At 47.4% G+C, this 23,381-nt stretch overlaps 1 protein-coding gene across 7 annotated transcripts in view; it reads right to left on the minus strand.

Annotated features, from left to right (window-relative positions):
- Positions 1 to 23,381, minus strand: part of LOC144128082 (uncharacterized) — a 180,823-nt gene that overhangs the window by 26,467 nt on the left and 130,975 nt on the right. For all 7 annotated transcript variants that reach the window (XM_077661152.1, XM_077661150.1, XM_077661149.1 and 4 more), the window contains 4 exons: positions 22,462 to 22,666; positions 14,573 to 14,721; positions 13,991 to 14,173; positions 6,365 to 6,540 (listed from right to left, as the gene is read on the minus strand). In XM_077661152.1, the coding sequence (XP_077517278.1) occupies positions 6,365 to 6,540; positions 13,991 to 14,173; positions 14,573 to 14,721; positions 22,462 to 22,666 (713 nt within the window). The remainder of the gene's footprint in view (positions 1 to 6,364; positions 6,541 to 13,990; positions 14,174 to 14,572; positions 14,722 to 22,461; positions 22,667 to 23,381) is intronic.

Consider the following 23,381-nt stretch of genomic DNA (forward strand, 5'->3'; position numbering starts at 1 on the left):
CATAATCATTATGTGATGAAAAACTACATGACATAAACATAAAGCCCCGCTTTAACCAAGCTGTATGAATGTTCCTGTGTGTCCCAGCAGCAGCGTCTGACTCGGAACCCAAGGGTCAGGGGATACAGAGATGGGTTCACTACATAGCGTAGCAGCTTAAGAGGTGACGCTAGTAACTTGAGTCGTCGTCTGCTGTGCTTATATGAGGGTGAGGAGGAAGACGGCCTATGTGCTTGGCACGTTGCTCGCAGCTGCTCTGATCACTGAACATCCGATGACTCGCTCGTGTGGCTGGCGCCATCTATGGAAGCCTCTTGTAACAGCCACTTTCGGTCACAAACGCCAATGCCGACCCCAGCTTTTCTGCAGAATGTGGCTCCTACGCTGTCCTGTAAAACCTGACTTCCATGCTGCAGAGTCGTTTGTGCATCTCTGATGTGCACACAGTGGCAGGTGAAACAGAACGGACAACCCCGACTCCTAGAACAGTCAGATCGCTTAGTTTCAGTTTCGCTTTCTGAGCTTTGCGCCAGCCAGCAGCGACGACAGCTCGATCAGCCAGCATCAGTCAGCTAACCTAGCCCAGCTGAGCACCATTTCTGACTCCAATTGAAGTATCATTGATGTTTTCTCTCCCCCTTTTTTTTCCTCATCACTCTGGCACCGCTGAGCCATTTCCATTGCTTCCGTTCGTGCGGTTCCATTTTCCAGTACGCTAAAGCGGCACGTTCATCATGTGCGATGGTGCCACCTATGATGGGTGTGACTTAGCAGCACTGTGAAGGATGCAGGTGGCCCTTACGATTTTGAAGCAGTTCTGCTTCTTTGGTCCTGACAGTGTGCATGCAATAAAGCGTTGATGTAAACGTGGAATATAGTCACCGCCACGCTGTTCTCATCTCAAAATCAGGCAACCATCGCCCAGTCTTTCACCAAATTTATAGCGATGTGAGCAGTTCTTGATTTCTTCGTAGTCATTCAATAATTCAAGCTTTCGGATAACTTGAACACTTGTCCTGGTTCCTTAGAGTTGCAACTAATGAGCTTTTCAACACTGACCACAAGTTGCAGGGCACCACCAACAGCCAATGGTAGAGCTTGCAAGAAGTGCCCCCATAAAGACGCCCCTAAAGTCCCTCTACATACAAATGGGTAACAATATTTCCCCATTCCTATTGGTTCTCTTCTTGAACCTCCTTTGCCTATTATTGCTTGAAAACATGGGTCAAAATTTGCTTGCAGATGGGAATGCTCAGATGAAATGCTGGCAAAAGTACTGTGACCAGGGACAGGTTATGCAGCTAACTATGGACATGAATAATATTTGGTATAGGAATACAAAATGAAAACAGTTGCAATTGGGGAAGGGGTATTTTATAACTCGGCCTTTGGATAATTTGGGCATTTCTTCTGGTCCTCTGAAGGCCAAACTAATTAACTTTTGACACTCATCAAGTTATTTTTAGTTTCCAGTCATGTAAATTAATGCATTTCATTATGTTACTAATTTTGCATCACTACATTTATACGCTGTATACTGTTAAGCTGTCTAATCAAGCCGCACACATTTCTTTGCACATCATGCTTTTTATGTATGGTTCTAAACCAGTTTAGTTTTGTTCTTTTCCATAGCAAAGACAATAATTATATTTGAAAAAAAAAAAAAAAATAAGGGAGACACTACTTGCCTTTTTTTTTGCTCCTGAAATTTTTTTCATACTGGAGAGATATTAGACTTGATCTTTGACAGAATTTTTTTCTTCATGGTCGCATCTGATTCATATTCGAAAACTTCAATATCTGCACACTCCAACTTAAAGTATCTGAACGAGCTGAAAGTTGGCGAAGACATGGAACCCTGCTCAGGTGTGGACATGTTACGCAACAAAAGGAAGCAATGTCAAAATAAAAACTTCCCTGTGGTATTTGTTCAAAGCAGGTCCATGTCATACATGCACACATGCTACAGTAAAATCTCGTTACTACGAACATCAGATTAACGAAATTATCAGATTTACGAATTTTTTTTAAATCCCCGCCAAAATGCCTATACAGTCGAACCCGGATATATCAAACCCGCATATATCGAATTATTGGCTATATCGAACACACAGATTACCCCCTTGAAAATACTATGTAAAAGTATTGGACAATTGCGTAGTATATCGAATTCCATTTTCGTTGGAGATTCGATATATCGAACGGCGCGCTGCGCCGCGCCCCTGGAAGGTGCGCTTTTCCCAAAGACATTCGTGTCCGGTCCTCAGAGGTAAACTTTTCCGCAGAGTCAGTCAGCAGGCTCCTCCTCTGCGCATGCGCGGCCGCCGCCTAGCGACGGAGACGCAGAGCCTTTCCCCCGTTCTTGCGCCCCACCGGCGCGAGCTCTCTCGCTCCTCCTCTACCGCCGGCGTGTGCATTGGGCAAGGGCATTGGAGCTCATCGAAGAGAGTGCGCGGCATGGAGACGCGGCGACGTTTCCAAGCCACGCTTCCTGAGAAAACGGAGAGAGAGAGAGTGAAGGGTCGGCACAGTCGCTCGTGGGCCAGGGGAGACGAGAGAGCCAGAGAGGGCTCAAAAAACGAACATAGCGCCTTCGACGGCATATTCCGCCGATCTTTTTCCCCGCTCTCTTCTTTCTTTTCCCTTTGTCGTTCCTTCGCAGCCCCGTTGACTGTCGCTCGAACAGGCTTCGCTCGGACTGCTCCATCTGCACATCGTGCGTGTCGTTGTGCGTACCTCTGTTTCAACGTGCCGTGTGTAGCGTGTGTGATTGCAGTCATCTGGTGAGTCATGGCATCCGCGGACATAAAAAAGAGGAAGAATCTGGACTTTGCAAGAAAGCTTGAAGTAATCCGGCGTGTCGAGAATGGAGAAAAGAAGTCCTCCGTGGCAGACGCATTCGGCATTCCGCGGAGTACTTTAAGTACGTTGTTAAAAAACAAGCAGGACATCAAGCTTAAAGCAGGTGAGGAAAGTCGCTCGGGAGCGTGTCGTGTGCGCCCTGCTGCTTTTGACAAAGTGGAGAAGGCACTCTACACGTGGTTTCTTGAGATCCGAGCAAACACTATTCCCGTGGATGGCCCGACCTTAATCGAAAAGGCCATATGGTTTGCTACGGCTCTTGGCGAAGAGAACTTTTGCGGTGGCACTGAATGGCTGCAACTGTTTAAAAACCGCCACGGCATTGTAGGAAAGGCCATTTCAGGCGAAAGTGGGGCTGTCAGCAGCCAGGAGATGCAGCAGTGGCTTTCTGAGGAGTGGCCGAAGATCACTGAGAAGTTTTCGCCTGCAGAAATCTTCAATGCAGACGGAACTGGTCTCTTTTGGCAAATGTTGCCGAATAAGACACTCGCTCTTCGTGGAACCACATGCCACGGTGGTAAAATGAGCAAAGTGCGTGCGTCGGTGCTGCTTGCAGCCAACATGGACGGCTCGTGCAAGCTACGGCCATTCGTGATCGGGAAGAGCAAGTCACCGCGCTGCTTCAAGAACTGTAAACAGCTTCCCATCCGCTACGGCTGTAATAGGAAGGCCTGGATGACACGTCAACTTTTTGTTGAATGGCTGCAGGCTTGGGACGCTGAGTTGGGCAAGTCGGGCCGCCGAGTTTGCCTTCTGGTAGACAACTGTTCGGCCCATCAAACAACTTGCAAGCTGCAGCACATCGAATTGAAGTTTCTCCCGCCGAACACCACAGCGAGACTGCAGCCCCTCGACCAGGGTATCATAAAGGCATTCAAGGTAGGCTATCGGAAGCGACTTATTCAACGGCTCCTCATAAACCTCTGCATGGGAACCGATCTCAAGATTGACCTGCTTGGCGCGATCTAGATGATTACCGGTGCTTGGGGCGACGTGAAGCAGGCCACAGTAGCCAACTGTTTTGGCAAGGCAGGCCTTGAAGTTGCCAGAGATGAATGTCCGGAAGCTTTAGATGACGATGAGTGCTTGGAGGACGCGTTCCGCGACTTGTCCAATTTTTCCGGCACCGTCTTGCCCGAAGTTACTGTTGATGACTTCATTAACGCTGACAGCGAAGTTCAAGCGGTAGCCGACCTCGCTGATGAGGACATTGTGGCCGGAATAGCTGGCGTTCAAGACAGCGATTCCAGCGACAACGAGGGCAACTGTGTTTTCGAAGAAACGCGTCCGTGCACAGCCACTGAACTGGCGTCAGCGTTCAGCCTGATTCGGCGCTGTTGCGGTGAAATGGAAGGCACTGGGCTCTCGCACCTAGACAGTCTCGAGAAGATTGAAACTAGTGTTTTAAACTTCATTTCCCAGAGGAAAAAGCAGCCCAAAATTAGTGATCTTTTTCCGTGAAATAAAGCGCTTTCATATTGTGTGCACATGCTATGTGATTCGCGGCTGTTCCAATTGGTAAGCCACAATTTTTTATGATCGCGAGTGCTTTTTTGGCCTATATCTGTATATCGAATTTTCGCTATATCGAACTATTTTCCGATCCCCGTCGAATTCGATACATCCGGGTTCGACTGTACTTTCAATGTAAAAAACTTTCAGTACTACGAATTTCTAATTACCGAATATTTCAGAATAACGTATGTAATTTAATCTCGCATTCGTCGCAAGACGCTTCGTTATTACGAAGTTCCGTCGAAGTTCCGTACCAAATCCCTGAAGCTGACACCTGTCATCATCATCCGAAGCATCAGCTATGCGCTGGGGAACTCGTTGCAACGGATACAGCCCCAGCGGTATCGCCATCACGCGAGTGTCGCATTGAATGAATATAGGCTAGGCGGCGCAAGCTGCCGCCCGATACAAAGGGTAAGGCCATTATCATCCATCCAGCGTGTGGTCACATACTGCGCAGTAGTCTTAAGCCTATTCAGCGCAGTGTCACCACGTCGACAGCGAACGTTAGGATCTGCAAAGTTATCGGCGCTGTGATTGTGTTGTGCATTAGCTTTGCTGACAATGAGTTGTCCTGGCCCCCGTGTTAAAAAGAAGCGACGCCAGTTTTCACTTAAAAGAAAAAGCGGACATTCTGTCGCAGCTGCTGGAAAAAAAGCAAGCGGACTTGTGCAGGGAGCTTGACATTACACCGTCAACAATGGCAACGATGCTCAAAGATCGGGACAAGATCATAAAACTACGAGAGTCGCAGCTGGCTCCCTCAAGAAAACGTCTGCGGCTGGGCAACTACCGTGGACAGCGACTTTCGAATTATGTGGATAGCGAGAGCGCGGCGGCTACATCCACGGAGCTCACCACCGAAGACATCGTGAATCAAGTGCGTGAGCAAGAAGAATGTAGTAGCGACGAAGACTATGTCGACACTGGATCAGCGCACGCGAAGAGGAAGAGATTGTTTCCGGCTCGGATGTCCTAGTCTTTCTAGAGAAGACCCGATCATTCCTCGGGCGCTGCAAAGATGTCCCCGATGACGTGCACAGGAAGGTCGAGGATGTGGAGGCGTTCGTCCAGCAGTGCTTGTCGTCTACTCGTCAGAAGAAGATAACAGGCTTCTTCAAGCAATAAATTGTAGTTAAACTGTGCCCAGCGTTATCGTTTATTATTTACTTACCAACATGTAAATCTGCTGCAAAGGTCCGTAATTTTAGTTCTTGTGATGCATTACTGACATGAAAATAATGGTTTTTCAGTACTACGATATTTCAAAATAACGATTTAAATTCGGCTGTCCCGTGAAGTTCGTTGTAACGAGATTCTACTGTATAGTAATTCTGTACTTCCTCATGACTTGAGATCCAGAAACCAAATGACATTGGCTGGAAGTCAAAGAGTGAGGCAGCAGCCACTGCAGAAGCCGAGGTGCCCATGCAGTGTCTTGTAGTAACCAAACCAGTAATGACCATAACAGACATGCACGAACATTTATGTCAATTGTTTCACAAACTCTATTAATTTGCACAGATGAACCTAGGATGCTCATGCAACATATGCTACAACAACATGCATAAACTAAACTGTGAAGTAACAATGGTGATGCATCCATATGCAAAAATTCGTACTATTTTCCAAACAAAGGCAGTAAATATACAGCTTCTAAAAACTTAGAATAAACCCAGATTCACAACGCCCACAGGCAAAGTGGTGTCAGGGAAAGTTGTCCTGCATTTCCACATTCACTGGCTGACATAACCCACATGGCCAAGGCCCCTTGGGATCACATCATCATGGATGACACATTCTTATTGGCAAGTATCCTCCTCGGATGAACCACCAAGTTGATCGACATTCACTGTTCAGGAGGAACCAATGGGCGGTTCGTGACCAGCATTACGGCCACCTCACAACACCATAAGCCCAGTAAGGCATCCCCTGAAACAGGCTGTCAAAGGAGGGTATGACAAGAGGTATACAGCCAGCGACTAACCGTCAGCATATCCAGCAGCGATGCGCTGGTGTCCTCTAGCAACGTCCCAAGCCACACGGGTGCAAGGAACAGTGCCCAGTGGACCTGGGGCAATGCGAAAATGGGCATGGCACCTGCCGCCCGTGTAAACCGGCTGCTGGTCCTCCGACGTAGACAGGTCATCAGGAACTGGGACGCTGAAAGAGAAAATACACGTTCCCAACAGAGACGATAAATATGCGGAAATGCTCAGACTGAGGTGGAAAATTCTGGCACTACCTGATGACAGGCTTGTTTACTGACAACGTGACGATGTCAATGTCTAAGAGCAGAAACTTTTTTGCCATTGATGTCATACAATAGTGAGCAACTTGTGCTATGCATCTCTACCTAAGGGATCTTGCAAAGTCCATATTCACGAATTGGTTACAAATCGACGCCATGCCACGGATTCGACGAATAATGCGTGATAGTGTCTGCGTCTTACTCTTAACCCATATCACAATGTCGATATGGCACTTACTGATTTCCTAAGTCCTGTGATTGCACTCAGCAACCAGATTGAGCAGAAAACTACTGACCATTTCTTTTATTTGTGTGATAATTTAGAACCTGAAATAAAATATTTTTTCAGCCGAATTTACTGTCTTTGACTGCCCAACATTTCAGACAAATGATACAGACACACTGAGTGTAAAAATCAGTGGGCTGCATCTGTGAGGCCTCAAATGATATGAATTTTATCACGGCATATGCTAACAAGATCAAAACATAGCTCCATTGTTGTTGACAGCGCTTAAAAAACACTGACAGAAGACAGAAAACGTGGAGACAATGTCACAGGCGCTGAACTTTAACTTTATTCAAGAACCACTGAAACACTGCATGTATACCCAACACACAGGACAAGCGGCGAAAATTTTATGCAGGAAAGCTTCACAAACCAGATATGCAGGCTCACGTAGTCAGGGTACCCGTCACAACTGCTTAGCTCTGTTGCAGAAAAAGTGCTAAAAAGTATCAAGCGTGAAAAAAGTGGGCCACCGGCTGAAGCGCACAAGCAATTTAAAAAGGTTGCTGTTATTCCTTACATGCACCGAATTTCACACAACCTTAAAAAAATTGGAAGGAAAGCAGGAGCAGACATTGTCTTTTTTGCACCACAGTGCCTATTGCAGCTGTGTCGGATTGTAAATGAAAAAAAAAAAAGGAACAGATGATGCACCATTAGGCACAGAAATCCCTCAACGGCATGCGCGGAAGGCGTCGCCTACCCAATTCCTTTGTCTTGTCGCAAGGTATACATCGGCCAAACAGGCCGATGCATCAATGAGAGGCTAAGGGAGCACAAGAATGACTTATCAGTAGGGGTGTGCGAATATTCGAAATTTCGAATACGAATCGAATATGTTTCATATTCGGTTCCTATTCGTATCCGAGAAATGAGATTCGTGAATTTCCGAATATTCGAAAATTCCCGAAAACTCGTCGGCAGCGATCGTATACCGCGCAGACTTTCGTAAATCTGGTTGTTGCAAAAGCGCAATATCTGGGCAAATTATCTTAATATAGAATTTAAAGTTCCAGGAAAACAATATAAAGGCCCTGTTCTCTTTCTTCTCCGTCGTTTATTGCGTCGACCGATCGCATTCCGATGCCGCTAGACTTGACCTTGTGTGCAATTCCACAAGTGGGCTCTGTCACCTTAACTCTCCGAGCGTGACCACCGCCATCTTGTTTTGGTCAACTACGCTATGCGGGAAAGCCTACTTGCGGAATTTCACATGAGGCTCCCGAAGGGACGAGTCGAGGTGTCGTAGCAGCGCAAGCGATACTGTAACAATCCCACCTATTTATTGCATGGTGCACTGTAACCCATGCACCTCTTAAGCGGGCATAATGGCAGGCGTGACAATGTTCGGAGGGCCCTGTCACTATTTGAAAAAAATAACCTGGCCGCGTAGTTTTGGTTTCTGAGCTTGGCCACTCGCCCGTTACAATGGCAACTGTCGGCCCGCGAATTCCCCAGTAGTCCAATCTCAGCACCGTGCCGCTTTCAGACGCTGACTGACACGTCGCTTGTCATTTTTTTTCCTTTTTTAGAAGCAGTCTCGCTATTCTGACGTCAATGCGCGTTCTCATCTCGCTTACGTTCGCGATGTCTTCCAGCGCGCCGAAACTCTGTGCTCGCCACGTGATTACAGGTGTTTGCACGATAGAGCCGCCTCACAAGACTACCACATTTTCGGTATTTTTTTTTTTTCGGGGCCACAGGGCATTTTATAAATTGACCTTCAAATAACCTGGGCATTTCTGTCGGTTCTTTGAACTCCGAATTAATGAGGTTTTACTAGCCATCATGTTATTTTTGTTTCCAGTCTTGTCATGTTATGGATTGCATTTTGCCTGACCACATTACAGGTTGGATACTGTTATGCAGTTCAATTAAGTAGTATACATTTTCGTGCACATCATGTTTTTTTTTTTTATATGTACGGTGCTCAGGCAGTCTAGTTTTGTTTATTTCAGTTGCAAAGGCCATACACTATTTTGAAAAAAATATGAGCAACAATTTTTGCTTGTTTACCTTTTCTGAATTTATTTTTTGTGCTGACAAGATATTCGATATTCGAAGCCATTTTTTATTTATATTTGTATTCGATTCATATTCGAAAATTTCGATATTTGCACACCCTTACTTATCAGGTACATCTTAGGAATCTGTTAGTCCACTGCCGAAACTGTGACCCAAAAAAGCCATGCTTCTCCTGCTGCTGCCAAGTTCCTCTGCTGACGGGAGTCCACCGGCGTCTTCCTGTGGTCCTCTCCGCTCCTACTACCACCTGGCTCCCTTCCGTCGCTTCCTTCGACGCAATGCCAGCGACGCATTGCAGTTCATCCACCCGCAGCTGTGCTGTCTGCAAGGCATCCCCGCTTCACCTGGAATGCTCAATTTCTGGTGAACTCTTTCTTTAACCTATACAGCTGTGCGCACATTGAGTCTGTGTGTTTTTTCTTTGAGTTTTCAACTCTTATGAGCTCTTTACCTTTATGTTATAAACACGGCTCCGTTTTGTTTTGTTTAATCTGTCTGTTGTCGCAATAGAACCTGCACACGATAGCATTCCCCTTCTGCTGTTAGGGTTGCATTTCAAATTTGCGACACTTTATTGCACTGTCCCTTTCTTGCTGCTGTGCCTTCACTTGGCGATCCACTCGTGCCCTCTCATGAAGTGCGGGGGGTCGACTTGCAATCGAAACGAAAACATCGCACTATAAGTAAAGGCGAGCTAAGCGAGATATCAGGCATGCTACAGCGTGGTTGCATTTTTGCTGCGTGGCTCCGTCGCATCGCTCTTGGTGCTGGCCTTGAGCAGCTGCTATGTCAACGCGCAGAACCGGCATCTCCTCCCCGCGCACGCGGGCAGCGGCCGATGGCAGCAATCGATAAACAGCAAACTGGCATCCCACACGTGGCTGCTGACTGCGGTTGCTGACTGCGGTTGCTGATAAGCGGCGGCGGCCCGATAACGCAACCGCGTTCTAAGGGAAGCTCAAGCGTCCAACAAGTTTTCTTTTTACTTTCAAATGCATGCTCGGCGATCAGAGGAGCGTTGATAGCTGATGGAAGGGCCGCTGTTCTGTGCTATAAGTAACGGCGAGAGGACAGAGATATCAGGCATGCTACAGCGTGGTTGCATTTTTGCTGCGCAGCTCCATTACATCGCTCTTGGTGCTGGCCTTGAGCAGCTGCTATGTCAACGCGCAGAAATGGCATACGCTCCCCGCATGCGCGGGTGGCGACCGATTGCAGCTATCGATAAGCAGCAAATTGGCATCCCACACTTGGCTACTGACTGCGGTTACTGATAAGCGGCGGCGGCCCGATAACGCAATCGCGTTCCACTTTAAGCTCAAGCGTCCAACAAGTTTTTACTTTCAAATACAGTTGAAACCCGCAATAACGAAATCGCGGGGGAAAGCAAAAAATCTCGCTTCCGTGGGAATTTCGTTGATGCGAGAATGAGACAGAAAAGACAAGAAAATGAAAAAAAAAAAATTTATTTCCAAAAGTTGGTAAGCTTGCTTTGGCGAACCTTGCCCTGCAGCAATTTGAAAGCTCTGCCTTCGCACTGCAAAAAGTGGTCCATAGCAACGTCGTCGTCATGCTCACCCAAAAACGAACGCAGGGTGTCTAAGGCGTCTAACACGTCCTGTGGGTTCGTTTTCTTTCGATGATTTGGCATCTGATCGTCGGTATCATCAGTTTCACGCACGGTACTTATGATAGCTTCATCGGTCATCTCCTCGTGTACGACAACGTCTTCATCCGCGCGAACGAATTCATCGACGCTGAGGCCACCTGGGACTTCGTTTGCCACGGCACAAAGTTCATCCCATGCGTTGGACAGCGATGGCGGCACTGCGCCGTCAGCACCGTCAGCACCGTCTTCGAGTGCGCCGTCAGCACCATCGTCTAGTGCGCCGTCAGCATCGTCGTCGAGTGCGCCTTCAGGCAAATCTTCTGACGCCGCTGGATCAGCGCACGATGCCTGCTTTGTGATAATCAAGCCGGCATGCTTGAAGCAGCTGCTAATCACGACAGGACGTGTCGCAACCCATGCGGCGGCCATCATCTCAAGCGCCATGAACATGTCCACATCGGTGGGACGCTTGAGCTTGAGGTTCAGGAGCAGACGCTGGATCAGCCTCTCCTTGTAGGCGCACTTCACGCTACGAATGACGCCCTGATCCAGCGGCTGCAGCACGGAAGTGCAGTTTGGAGGGAAAAAAATTACCCGCACATTTGTAAGCTCCGCCTCAACGTGATGAGCGCTACAATTGTCAAGAAAAAGGCAGACCGACCTGCCGGCCTTCCGCATGTCGGCATCGAAGGCCTCGAGCCAGCCGCCAAATATAGCCCTGGTCATCCATGACTTGAGGTTTGCGGTGTATTGGACAGGCAGCTCACGATTTCCCTTGAAGCAGCGAGGCTTTTTGCTTCTGCCGATTACAAGCAGCGGCCGTTTGTCTGTGCCGTCCATGTTTGCGCACAGCAAAATTGTAACACGCCGCTTGCTGTGCTTTCCCCCGTGGCACTTCTGTTCTTTGAAGTCCAGGGTCTTCGATGGGAGCATCTCGTAGAACAAAGCCGTCTCATCCGCGTTATAGATGTCCGACGGCTTGTACTGTTCCAATACTTCTTGGTTGGTCAGCAGCCACGACGACGTTGTCGCTGGGTCGACGGCTGCTGCCTCCCCAGAGATGACTTTAGCGACTATGTCGTGGCGGGCTTTGAAACGGCTCAACCAGCCAGGGCTCGCCTTGAAGTTATCGTGCCCGAGCATGCACGCGAAATCCAGCACCTTTTGTTGAAGTATTCTGCCAGACAGGGGCACTTTATTTGCCCGCTGTTCGCAAAACCATGCAAACACTGCCTTGTCAACATCTGGGAACGCCACAGCCGTCACCGTTTTATTGCTTCCACTTGCACCATTTCCGAGCGCGCTGAGAATGGAGGCCTTGTTCTTTAAAATTGTCGATAGTGAGCTGCATGCAATGCCAAATTCGTCGCCGATCTCCATTTTTTTCCTGCCCTTTTCAACCTGGGCAATAATTGCAGCCTTATCTTTTAAAGTCAAAAATTTCCGCTTCTTGGCTGGAGGCGGCATCTTAGCAGACGGTTAGGCTAAGCAGACGGTCCGATCGCCAAACAGTTGACGTGCGCTACACAGTCCACATCCCAAGCGCCGAGAGCTATGTTTATCGACTGGGAGAAATCGGCGGATGATCTCACAATTCAAAGATAAACAACGCGAAGCGGGTTTGCGCGTACTATATATCCCACGAAGCACACACCACTGTCGACAACGTGCGGCGGTACACAAAGCTCAAAATGTCGTCAGGCCCTTCAAGTCGTGCGTCGGCAGTCAGAGTGGATGTGGATTTGGCTAGCAAGCAATTACCGAGTCAGTCGGCATGTGACGCGTGCGCTCCGCTCCGCTAGGGTGGCTATCTCTGCGTTTGCTTATGACGTGATGGCACACATTATAAATAATATATCTGGTCACCTTCGCTTCGTCTGATTTTTTTTAGTATCTTCGTAATTTAAATACTTGATATACATATAATTGCATTTTTGGTCAAAATATACTGCGCAGTACATAATTTACCTGTAGTGATGGGCAAACCATCATCATCATCATCGCTGTCGCTTGTTGCGAGGTGCAACTGCTCCACTATGGTTCCTCCACTGTAGCTTTTTTTCAAGTAAACAATGGGGCTGCCATAGCAATGCGCTGTGGCGGTAGTTTACCGAATTTTAGGCCAAAAGGAAAGCATTTAACCAATTTTTGGACAAAGTTAGCGTTAAGTAAGTACATAATATGCGGACTGCCATTTCAGATAATTTCGTTAATGAGGGATTGCTGTTCAAAAAAGTTTCGTTGCCACGAGATACGAAATGCATTGACTCCTATGGGCGTTCGCCGGGGATTCGAAAATATTTCGTTGCGGCGAGAATTTCGTTATCGCGGGTTTCGACTGTACGCGCTCGGCGCTCAAGGGAGCGTTGATAGTCAATGGAAGAGTCGCTGTTCCAATCGAGGTGGCACCCTTACTCGGAACGGCAGCAGCGCCGGGGAGTGTCGGTAGCCGACTGAAGAGCCGATGCCATTCACGTGTAGTTTCTCTTTGGCTCTGACGCATTTGCCTACTGCTGGCCGCGTTCCACAAGTTTTTAATGTAGTGTTTTGTCAGTCATCATTTGTGCTCCAGGTCCGGCAAGCGACCGGCGCTCGTTCACGACTACATTCAAGATGGCTGCCATTTTTTACGCCGAAGAAACGAACAGCCACGCGCCGGGCCGCAAGTTCGACGTTCGCAGCGGGTGATACAGGTGTGGCAGGGGCAGCGAGGAAAATTTTTAGCTGTTCTACGCGATGTCATGGGTGGCTGTTTTGCGAAGTGCGAGATTTCGCTGGACGGTGACGTTAGAACGACGTGCTGTGGACCGCAGCAGCGATCACGACGGCAGCGTTAGTGAGGACAATGGCGCAAGTGTGGACGAGTAGTCCAGTGACTAATACATTTTAGTTTTGGAATGTGCCCACGGGCACGCCCACGCGAGGCAGCTGATAGCGGCTGGCGATGAACGGCGGGTGCTGGATAATGCTATCGCGTTCAACTATTCAAGACCAAGCTTAAACAACCTCGGAAGTTTTTTAATTTTTCGGAAATGTGATTTGGGAGGTCGACTTACATACGAGTAGACTTACAAACGTGTAAATACGGTATGTAATTCTACAGAAGCCTCCAATATCAATAACCTTATATGTAAGCCTAAAATAAAGATAAATGAAGGCTGACCACACTTCCATGAATGGCCCCTGTCTCTCCCCCTCTCTCACACACAAGCAAGCACGTATGCACACATGCACGGAAAAAGCAGGAGGATGAGAAGAATGTTGAAGAAAAGCAGTTAAGACCACACATGTCCAAGGCATACACATGAAAGCTCACAATCCAGAAGCCAGCTCATAATAACAGACCCTGGCTGGTGTTTGCGACATGTTCCTTTGTCACATGTTTGTCTGTGAATTTTTGTTCTTGGCACAGAAGATGAGGAAGAGCATATGGGTCACCCACCTGAGCACGCGGGCACCACCGTCTCCACAAGCCAGCGCCAGCAGGCCCAGCCTTCGGGGGGAGTTTTCCTCTTTCTCCACCTGCCAGCAACCTGATGGGCACCAGTCCAGGTGTGCCACAAAGCCAAAGTCATGGGCCAGGCACAGGCCCAGCCGCGGCAGCGCATCGTCTGGGCAGGGACCCCTACAGGCGTGTTCCCCAAACAGGATGGCAGTTGAGATTTCATCAGCTAATTTAGACAATCAACTCATGGAAAATGCTAGAAGGCGTAAGCATGTGCCAGAGTATAAACTCAACTAAGCGTACATTCAGAACATGCGTAGGTCCTTTTTCTCAAGTACAACTTGCAAAGACCAGTCACTACCATACAGCAAAAGCAAAACAGGAGCCAAAATAGCCCAAGTGAGTCGCGCTGAATGCTGCACAGCTGCAGGATACCCTTGAAATAGGGCAAGAAGAAAAAGAGCACCTTGTTACCACCATAATAAAACAGTGAAATTTCCCACAGTGCAGAAAGATGCGTATTGCAGAGCAGGATGTTTCTTTCCGATTGCATGCTAGCTGGAAACCACTGGGACTTGCCGGTTCAGTTGCAGGGGGCCCAGGTTCCAGAACTGTAGCAGACCAGGCTCCGGTGAGGCGTCGGTCAGTGGGTGCAGCCGATCTGGGTCTGGGCAGCACGCCAGTGCCACCCACTCCTGGTGCACTGGCATCTCAGTTTCGCTCGAGTTCTGCAGGGTAGATAGGTAAAGCATCTTTAGCATGGGGTGCACGAATATCTGAAACTGCTAAAAATTTGCGAATACTAGTAGTACTTGCTATTCGACTCAATATTCACGCATTTTTACTAGGTTTTTTGGAGGTTCGAAGCATTAGAATCTCATAAATTTTCAGCAATTACAAAACTTGCTGTTAATCTGAACTCGCGGCCTAACATCACGACATTTCCATATGGCGCTCACTAGAACATGCCACGCCATTTAACTTGTTCTTCGCTTAGAATTGGCTGTGAGCATGCGGAAAAAGCAAACACATTGGGTTATGCTATGTCTTGTGTAAAACACATGTGTTGGTGGCCACTGACAGCCACCGTAGCAAGGCTGCTGAGTGCTCGCAGATCACAAAACAATGTGCAGCACAACGCACCAAAGTCACTGAATTGTGCCACAACGCAGTCGTCGACAACTGGCTGTAAATGTGCTGGTGAAGAAAGCGAAATGTGCCAGTGAAGAAAGCGAACGGGCGCCAGAGCCTACATTGTTTCTGAACACTACAGAGATCCGATGTGCACGGAAACAGGGCTTGTGGAGTAGGGCAGAACGGGCAAAGCTCCAGCCGCGGGCGCTCTTTCCTAGTTACCGCTTTCAATTCCCCACAATTCCTATCTATTACAACCTACAGATGGCATACTCTATCTTAGAGAGGATAAGAAGGAAGCAAACACTGTGAAAATGAATAAACACGGTTCTCGGGATGCAGTGTTTGCTGTGGCATTCAAGGACCAAAGCTTTGCTGCTGCTCTTACACAGTTTTGTAAGCCGATTAGTTGCAGTTTTCCAGCCCACTGATAGCTACTCGACATCAATTTGCCTGTGCGGAGATATCTGGCCACTTAGAATGCATCAAGACAATATCTATTAAGCGCCCGTGCCACGCAAGCATTACTGTATTTACACAACTTCAAGCTGACCTTTCTTTTTTTTAATTTGAAAATCCAAAGTGGGAGGGGGGAGGGGTCTATTCACGAATCGCAATCGATGCCAAAACATGGTACCATAAATAAAACCGAGACAAACAAGACATCATGAGATGCTACAGCATGAATGCAGTTTTATGTTTGCTATATGGCTTTACCCAGTAGCATTCGTCTATTCTGCGTGCTTGTTCGAAATGATTTTTCAGTTTTTTTTTTTACTTTTAGCTGCACACTTGGCGCTCATGAGTATGTCGAGCAATGGGCCGCCATTCCAATCACAGCAGCACCACCACTCCGAAAAGCAACACCTCTGTGGAATGTCTGCAGATAATGGAAGAGCCAATGCTGCTCAAGCATCGTTTCTCTTTGGCTCTGTTTGACAAACTTGGCATGACTGCCGGTCATGTTTTGCCAGTTTTTCATGCAGTGCTTCACCAACCGTCATTTGTGCTCTGGGACCAGTAAGCATTCGGGACTCTTTTACAGCTACATTCAAAATGGCTATCATTCTTCACGCTGAATAAACAAACAACTGTGCGCCGGGCTGCAAGTTCAACGTTTAGGAACAGGTGATGCAGGGGTGGCGGCTGCAGAGAGGCAAAATTTTCAGCTGTCCCCCGTGATGTCATGGTGCGGTTGTCTGCAAAGTGCAGGATTTCAAGGGACGACGATGTGCTGTGGTTGTTTCCGAAGTGGGGGATTTTGCTGGATGACAACAGCAACACTAGTGAGGATGATGGTGCAAGTGTGGACGAGTAGTCCAGTGACTAATACATTTTCATTTTAGAGTGTGCCCACGGGCATGCTCTTCTTTTTTTTCCTAACATGTGATATGGGGGGAGAGGTGTCGACTTACAATCGCGTAAATACGGTAAGTCAGGCTGTCATATTATATATTAGACAGAATGTGAGTGGCGAGGGGATGAACTATGACCTGTTTAGCCTGCTCGCTCGAGCTGGCGGTCGTTTTCCTGGACGAACAATTCTAATACCCAGGGCTGAGCCCGATGCTTGAAAAAAAAAAAAGTATCCTTGAAACCGATACCCTCAAAAATTACATTTTCGACACCGATACAAGATACCGAACCAAACTGATTTCCGATACAGATATACTGCATCCACTGATACTTTGAGACTGCACTGAAATTATACCACTGAAATAGCCAATAAAACCGCTAATAAGTAGGACCACTGAATGTTACCCAAAAACCAAAGGATTCACAGAGAGACTCAACAGAATGATTGCAATGTACGTGGGCTCGCAGCACAAAATATGGGATGAGATGCACCTACAACATGGTGGTGCAAGAGATGACTCGCTTTGCACTAGCTGCATTCAATTCACAGCTCGTTCACAGCACCAATCCTGAAAAAGTGTCACTGGTACCAGCATGGTGCAGAGCCAGTTTTGTGGTGCAGGTGCAGCACGTCAGCAGCGCTACACCTTATAGGTACGGCAATTTTCAATCGAGCGGGTGCAGGCACAAACCTTGTCATCTGCTTGTCGTGGAGGTGTTTAGTTCTTGCGTGTATTTTTTGTGTTGGTTGTTTTCGTGGCTAACGAGCCGCGAGTCAGCCATGGAGTTGGCCACGCACGATGACATCGCATAGTTCCTTGATATGCAGTTCTTCTACTCTCCTGAGAGTGAAGATGAGGAAACCAATGCTGTGCTGTCTTTTGCCGCAACTCACTTGGTTCGCACAGACCAAAGTCGAATTCCGAAGTACTATGAGAGCGTGGTTGCAAGATACTTCAATTCCGAATTCACAAGGCTCTTCAGACCCTCTAGAGAGGTGTTTGAAGAACATTCGGCATGGTTTAAGGAAAGGGCACCCACAAATCCCCATTGAGAACCTGCCGTGCTCATTTAGCTCTTCATAAGTAGTGATGAAGAGGGCATCCTCACTGCTTAGCGCTAGCTCAGACGTCTCTGTAGCTGCAGTGAAAGGGCCAGGTGGTGGCGAACCTGCAGCATCTGGCTGCATGCTTTGCGTAGCAGGCAAAGGTACCGGCGCCGGTTTTGACGAAACATGCTCGTATTCGCCCTGTCCGCAGTTTACCAACTGCACACACACCGTTGTTGTGCCGTCTGAAAAAGAAATGTTTTGTGCGAACTTGCATGCACACGGACGGTCTGTCACAACAACGCAGCTACAACACAAAACACAGAAAATTATTAGCTATTGTGTAGATTTCAGAGCCATTTTCTCGCAAAATGCTGCTGGAACCGTCAACAACAGGGAACACCTCCTTCAATTCACCGTAAATACTTATGAGCATGTTAGCACTGTCTGCTGAACGCCGTGTGCATGCGCTCAACTTCCCCCCCCCCCTTGACAGCTGGTGCTGTGGCTCCCTGCATCACAGTGGCACCTATAGGTTGGCAAACTCACTCATGAGTTGACTCACTAGGGCTCACTCATGCTCATTTCAGATCATGATCCGAGTCGTGACTGAGTTCGGACTCGCATTCAGATCATGACCCGAGTCGTGTGAGAGTGGGCTTGCATTAAGATCATGATCTGAGTCCTCTTCAATCCGGTAGAGTGTGGGCCTATCAAATCAAATAAGTCCATGATGTGAGGTTGAACAATCCCATGATCCAAAGTGAATCCATGATGCTGATTGGGCATGAGTTTGTAACATTCATGAATGCGAATTTCCTGTGCACTCGTAATACTGAATATGCTTTTGGTAGAGCAGTTTCATTACTTCGTGGTATGTAATTTTTGTGGCTGCTACACTTGAGAGCATTGCTAAAAGGCGAGCAAGTTGATCAGTCGCGGCGCTTGGTCTCGCTGGATATTAGCTGTGGCTTGCTCTATTGCGGTTGCTATAGTTCTTCCTTTGCTGTTTTTAGATTGGTTTAACCAAGAACATGTGCAGCGGCCTTAGAACTTTACGTCCCACTAGTGGCAGCTACAGGCCTCTAGGCCTCTCAGCCGGGCCTGGCTAGAGGGTAGCTGCAGTTCACTGCATCACTGTGTTTTCTAACACCGTTTGTTGGCATTTTACACGCGTAACTTGAGCTGCAGAGTGTAAAAACGATTAAGCTGTCCGATGTGTGAGCTTATAGGAGTCCTGAGTCAAGGTGAGCCTGGGTGAGTCCTGAGTTGAAACGTGCTAGTCAGCCCGGATGAGTGAGCCCAGATGAGTCGTGAGTCCAAATGAGTGAGTGAGTGAGTGAGTCTAGATGAGTCGTGAGTGTGAGTGAGAAGTGAGTAGCTATGACTGGTTGACCACGGATGAGTGGTGAGTGTGAGTGAGCCCAAGTGAGTTGTGAGCCTAAAGGAGTTTGAGTTCAGGAGTTCGAGTGTGCCCTGGTCTCTGTGAGCGTGAGTTTAAGTGAGCCTGTAGGTTCACCATACTTTTGTGAGTGAACCTGATATAGCACTCTTGATTTTGCCGAGGTATAGCAGCACCACAGCTGCACCCGAATCAATCGCGGATGGCAGTGCAGGAGGTGCTGTCATTAGAGGGCTTTGGTGCAGCATGTCATGAGCCAATGCAGTGCAGCGAACCACAGCTGAATTGAATGCAGCTACTATTTCGCCTGGTCTACGGGCATGACATTCAGATGATGTTGGATGATCACTCGCTTATGCTGGATGCCAAGCAGTTTGCTGAGCGCCGAGGAGCTTGCCAGCGTTAACATTGAGTGGTAGCAGGGCACAGATTGCGCACCACTATAACCTCTGGCGTTGACAAGTCGCAACCCTGGATATCAAGTTTGAGTGGACACCCCCTGTTCGCAGCCCAGGCTTGTCTGAAAAACTCATATGCCGTTACCTTGGACCACATAAAGTGCTGTGCTGTGTTATGGAAATGACTTATGAAATAGTTCTAGCCAGGACTGTGCAGCCTACACATCTCCAACCCTGCTCTGAGGTCGTGCACGTTGTTTGCAAGAAACCACACTTTATGCAGTAATGTGCAATAGTGCTATGTGTTCGCCTAGCGTGTGGGACACTTTACGCGGGATCGCTGTGATTGGTGGCATTGCAAAAGTTGGTCTTCTCTGAAGAACATGTGAAACAGTTTTAAGTGGATATTTTTTTAGATGGCGTCCTATAGGAAATCTACCAAATGGGGGAGATCTCAGCCAGGCCAGTTGCTATGTGACATAAAATTAGCAGTGCTACAAACAAGACAGAGTAGAAGACATAGATGCCAGCCAAATGGTCTCACATTGTTCATCTTATCCGAGAATTCGTCTTAACAGAGTTCGTCTTAAAGGGAGTCTACTGTATGTATTACTTGTGCGTGTACTCATTTGCGCTCATGGCTTAGCGCTAGTGCCATTCACCACAATACTGCCAAACCCAAGCCAACCTACCTGTATTTCTTGCGCAAGTACACGCTGATGCACACAGAGCTCAGCACTAGTGGCAAGACTGACAAAGCTCCCTTCCCCCGCTCTCCTATAGACCATTTTACTGAACGCAATCTGGGGAGGAGAAAAATGCTCTCTAACCCATGAATTACGCGTCAACAGCCATTTCCATTTCCGGCAGTACATTGTTGCAAGCCTTATTAAGTGCGCTGTGCAGTCATGTGCTTTATGCATTGCAGAGCAGCCTTTTTCGTCATTCTTTTGCCGTTTAGAATATTTGTAGCCCTTTATCAATGCCATTTTCAGTGGGAAGGTCGTTGGGACAGCACCGCTTGGTCGTGGACTACACAAATAATCAAAGAAATTAGAAACAGTTCGCCAAGAGCACACGCAGGAAGCATCCAAAGACAGTCCCAATATGGTTGCGACTACTTTCTGCTCCATCACTTTCCTGCCGACCTGGAATTAAATTGCCAGTAGACAGTCTTGCGTAAATGGGGAAGTACCAATTATGAACTCTTGGATATGCTCAATCGATTTCGTGGATGGCAGGCGTACGAAAGAAAGCTCGGTACCGATGTTGAATATGGGACACAACCACAGGGCAAGTGATCTTTATACTTTTATTGTGTCGCACATTGTTTAACAAGTTCTTTTCGTTACCAGGAAATTACTGAGACCATGTTGTAACAGCAATGAAAAATTTGGCTCCATTTTATGTTAAATTTGACCTGGTTATCGTGCTATGATCGCAGTGACCGATCAAGACTAATGCATTGTGGGCAGATCTGCAAATGCAAACTCAGTTTGTACTTTGCAATGGCAACATGGGCACAATATGGGCATTGCAAATTTCTGGCCACTCCTTAACGTTATTCACCCATTCGAGGGCATGTGTGTATGATGAGCCAACTGGAAAAAAGGAATTGAATAAAGAGAATTGTGCAGTGAATGTAGCCACAACTTTCTAGAACAAGACCACAAACGCAACGTCTCGGCACTAGCGACTGTTCCCCCAGTACTCTCAAATGTCCATAAGCTGACTGCGGTTCCCAATCCCAAAGCTCGTTTCTCACCAATGTGCTTTAAATGAGAGACTTTCTGCGGCTGCCACTCAACTTGATTACAGTCTTCGATCGGGACGAGATGCAAAAATGCCCTTCAGCGCGGATTAAATACCCCATGAAGGACGAGGAAAACCAGCAGCTACAGCATAGCCCAGGAGGTTTTAAAAGGCACGACGTGTGTTCCATCGGGATGGGAAGAAAACCTCATAAACAAAGATAAACAATATTCATGTGACGTAATATGCTTAACTTCAAATACTTTCATGCGATATGAAGATAGCCCACTTGTAAGTGGTGACAGCCACCATCGAGAAATATATACATGAAACAGGCTGCACTGCGTGATGTTCAGTGCGTGATACAGATGTACTGCGGCAAGCCATATTAAACCTGCATCGCACGATAGGTAGCTGCGCATGAGATTCTTTCACTGTGTGGTTGTGTCCGCAGTTGCAATTACAATTACAATTCATAGCTCGAAAAATGTGCTCCACAAATGATAACACAGAGACATCTTGGTAATACCCAAGTGGAATGCTGCCCTTCGGCGTCACGCTGGTTGCTACTGACGCTACTGCTACTTGCAGCTGCTTCTGCCATGCAGCAATGACCACATCTTACTCGTTACTCGGATTATGCGCTTTGATGGCTCACTTACACAAGACTAGCCATATTTTCAGTTCAGGAACACCGTAAAACGCCAGGCTACCTGGCAGCATTGACAAGCACAGCGCAGCAGCTGCTGCCCAAAGCTGTAAGCACTGCCCAAGAGGCGCCAAGAGGTGCCGGTACGGTTTGGCTCATACAGGATGCCACCAGAAGTAAGATGAAGGCGACCAGGCATCGAAACTAAGACTGTGTATAGTTAGGGGTTGGACATTTCGGTTTCTATTTTTGAAAAATTCGGCACACTTTTCTCGGTTTTCATATCGGAACCCAGTTCTCATTTTTTTTGTGTGTGTGTGTGATTATTTTTTTACTGCTGATGAATTACTGAATTTTTTTCGATAATGTAATGTGACATCTCAGCTCAAGCATTTGATTTAAAAATAATTAATGCATAACTGGTCGTACATATTTAGACCTGTGCCTGTTCAAGTACATGTTCTTGGCATTACTGAAAGTAACGGAAGTTAAATGATTCAGCCGTCAGACAAAACTTCATGTGCAATGTGACTTCCTAAAGGCGGAATGTCATATCAGCGTTGAAATGTCTCACTGGGTCGAGCAAGAGGATGACGGGGAATCGCATAGTCTTCGTGTTCACTGCAGTGTTCACTGCAGTCATGGTAGGCAGAAAAAGACACCTTTTCTCATGACATTTAAGCATGACTTCGTGTCAGTGTCCTTATCACTGCACAGCAGCCCACTTACTTCTTTGCAAAACTTGTTGGGAGGCTGGGGGCACCAAGCTGAAGCCCAAATGGCTCCACCTGGATAGAAGGTCATGTGGCATTCGTTTGCCTCCAGACAGCCGAACAGAGGCAGCCTCTGCCAGTTTTGATGCTCTCGGGAACCGTGGACGTGGCATCGCACAGCAGGCGATTCCCGGAATCGCGGCAGGTAAGCCTCCAACTCCCTGCAGAGTGGAACCGATAAGACTGCAATACCCTGTACAGTGGGAATGATCCATGCCTGGCTGCTAATACAGCCCTGCTCTCATTCTGTACATGGCACTGTCACAAACTGTTAGATATCTTGGATCCTTACTTATTCCATTTACTCAAGTACCTTGGCCTGACCTCGCTGCATGCATCTATGAAAGGGCTTTCTTTTTTTTTCCCCTCAGGAAATTTATAAAAACTTGATTTGCAGAAGGAAGGGTCATACCATGAAACAATTACTAACTAAACAGCAGGACACACTGAAAATGGGATACTGAAGTAAGTTGACAGACAAGAAATTGTATGAGCTACAACTAACCACAGAAATAATTATTCCAAACTGAAATTAATGCAGACACGTGCCCATGAACAATGTGATCCACAGTAAAGCTGTCTACTAAGATAGCTAAGCTAACAGTTATGAAAGATGGTCTGTGCATGCAATTTGCGGACATTGGTAACAGGCAGCTCATGCCGGCCCTGCTTGCTGGCAAGTTTTGCTGCTGAAAGAGTCACACAAAAGATGCGCAACCTTCACTTAAGTGACAAACTGGTGACAAGATTAAACCTTTCATGGCAAGCAGTGGCTAAGTTCAAAATTGCGCAAACTGCTGCAGCTTCAATGTGAAGCATATTGGGCCCAAAACAAGCTTGGCAATCGACAAAAAACTGAGGACAAAAAAAGAAAAA

Source organism: Amblyomma americanum, chromosome 4 (assembly GCF_052857255.1).
Source record: "Amblyomma americanum isolate KBUSLIRL-KWMA chromosome 4, ASM5285725v1, whole genome shotgun sequence".
In the NCBI taxonomy this organism is placed as follows: Eukaryota; Metazoa; Arthropoda; class Arachnida; order Ixodida; family Ixodidae; genus Amblyomma; species Amblyomma americanum.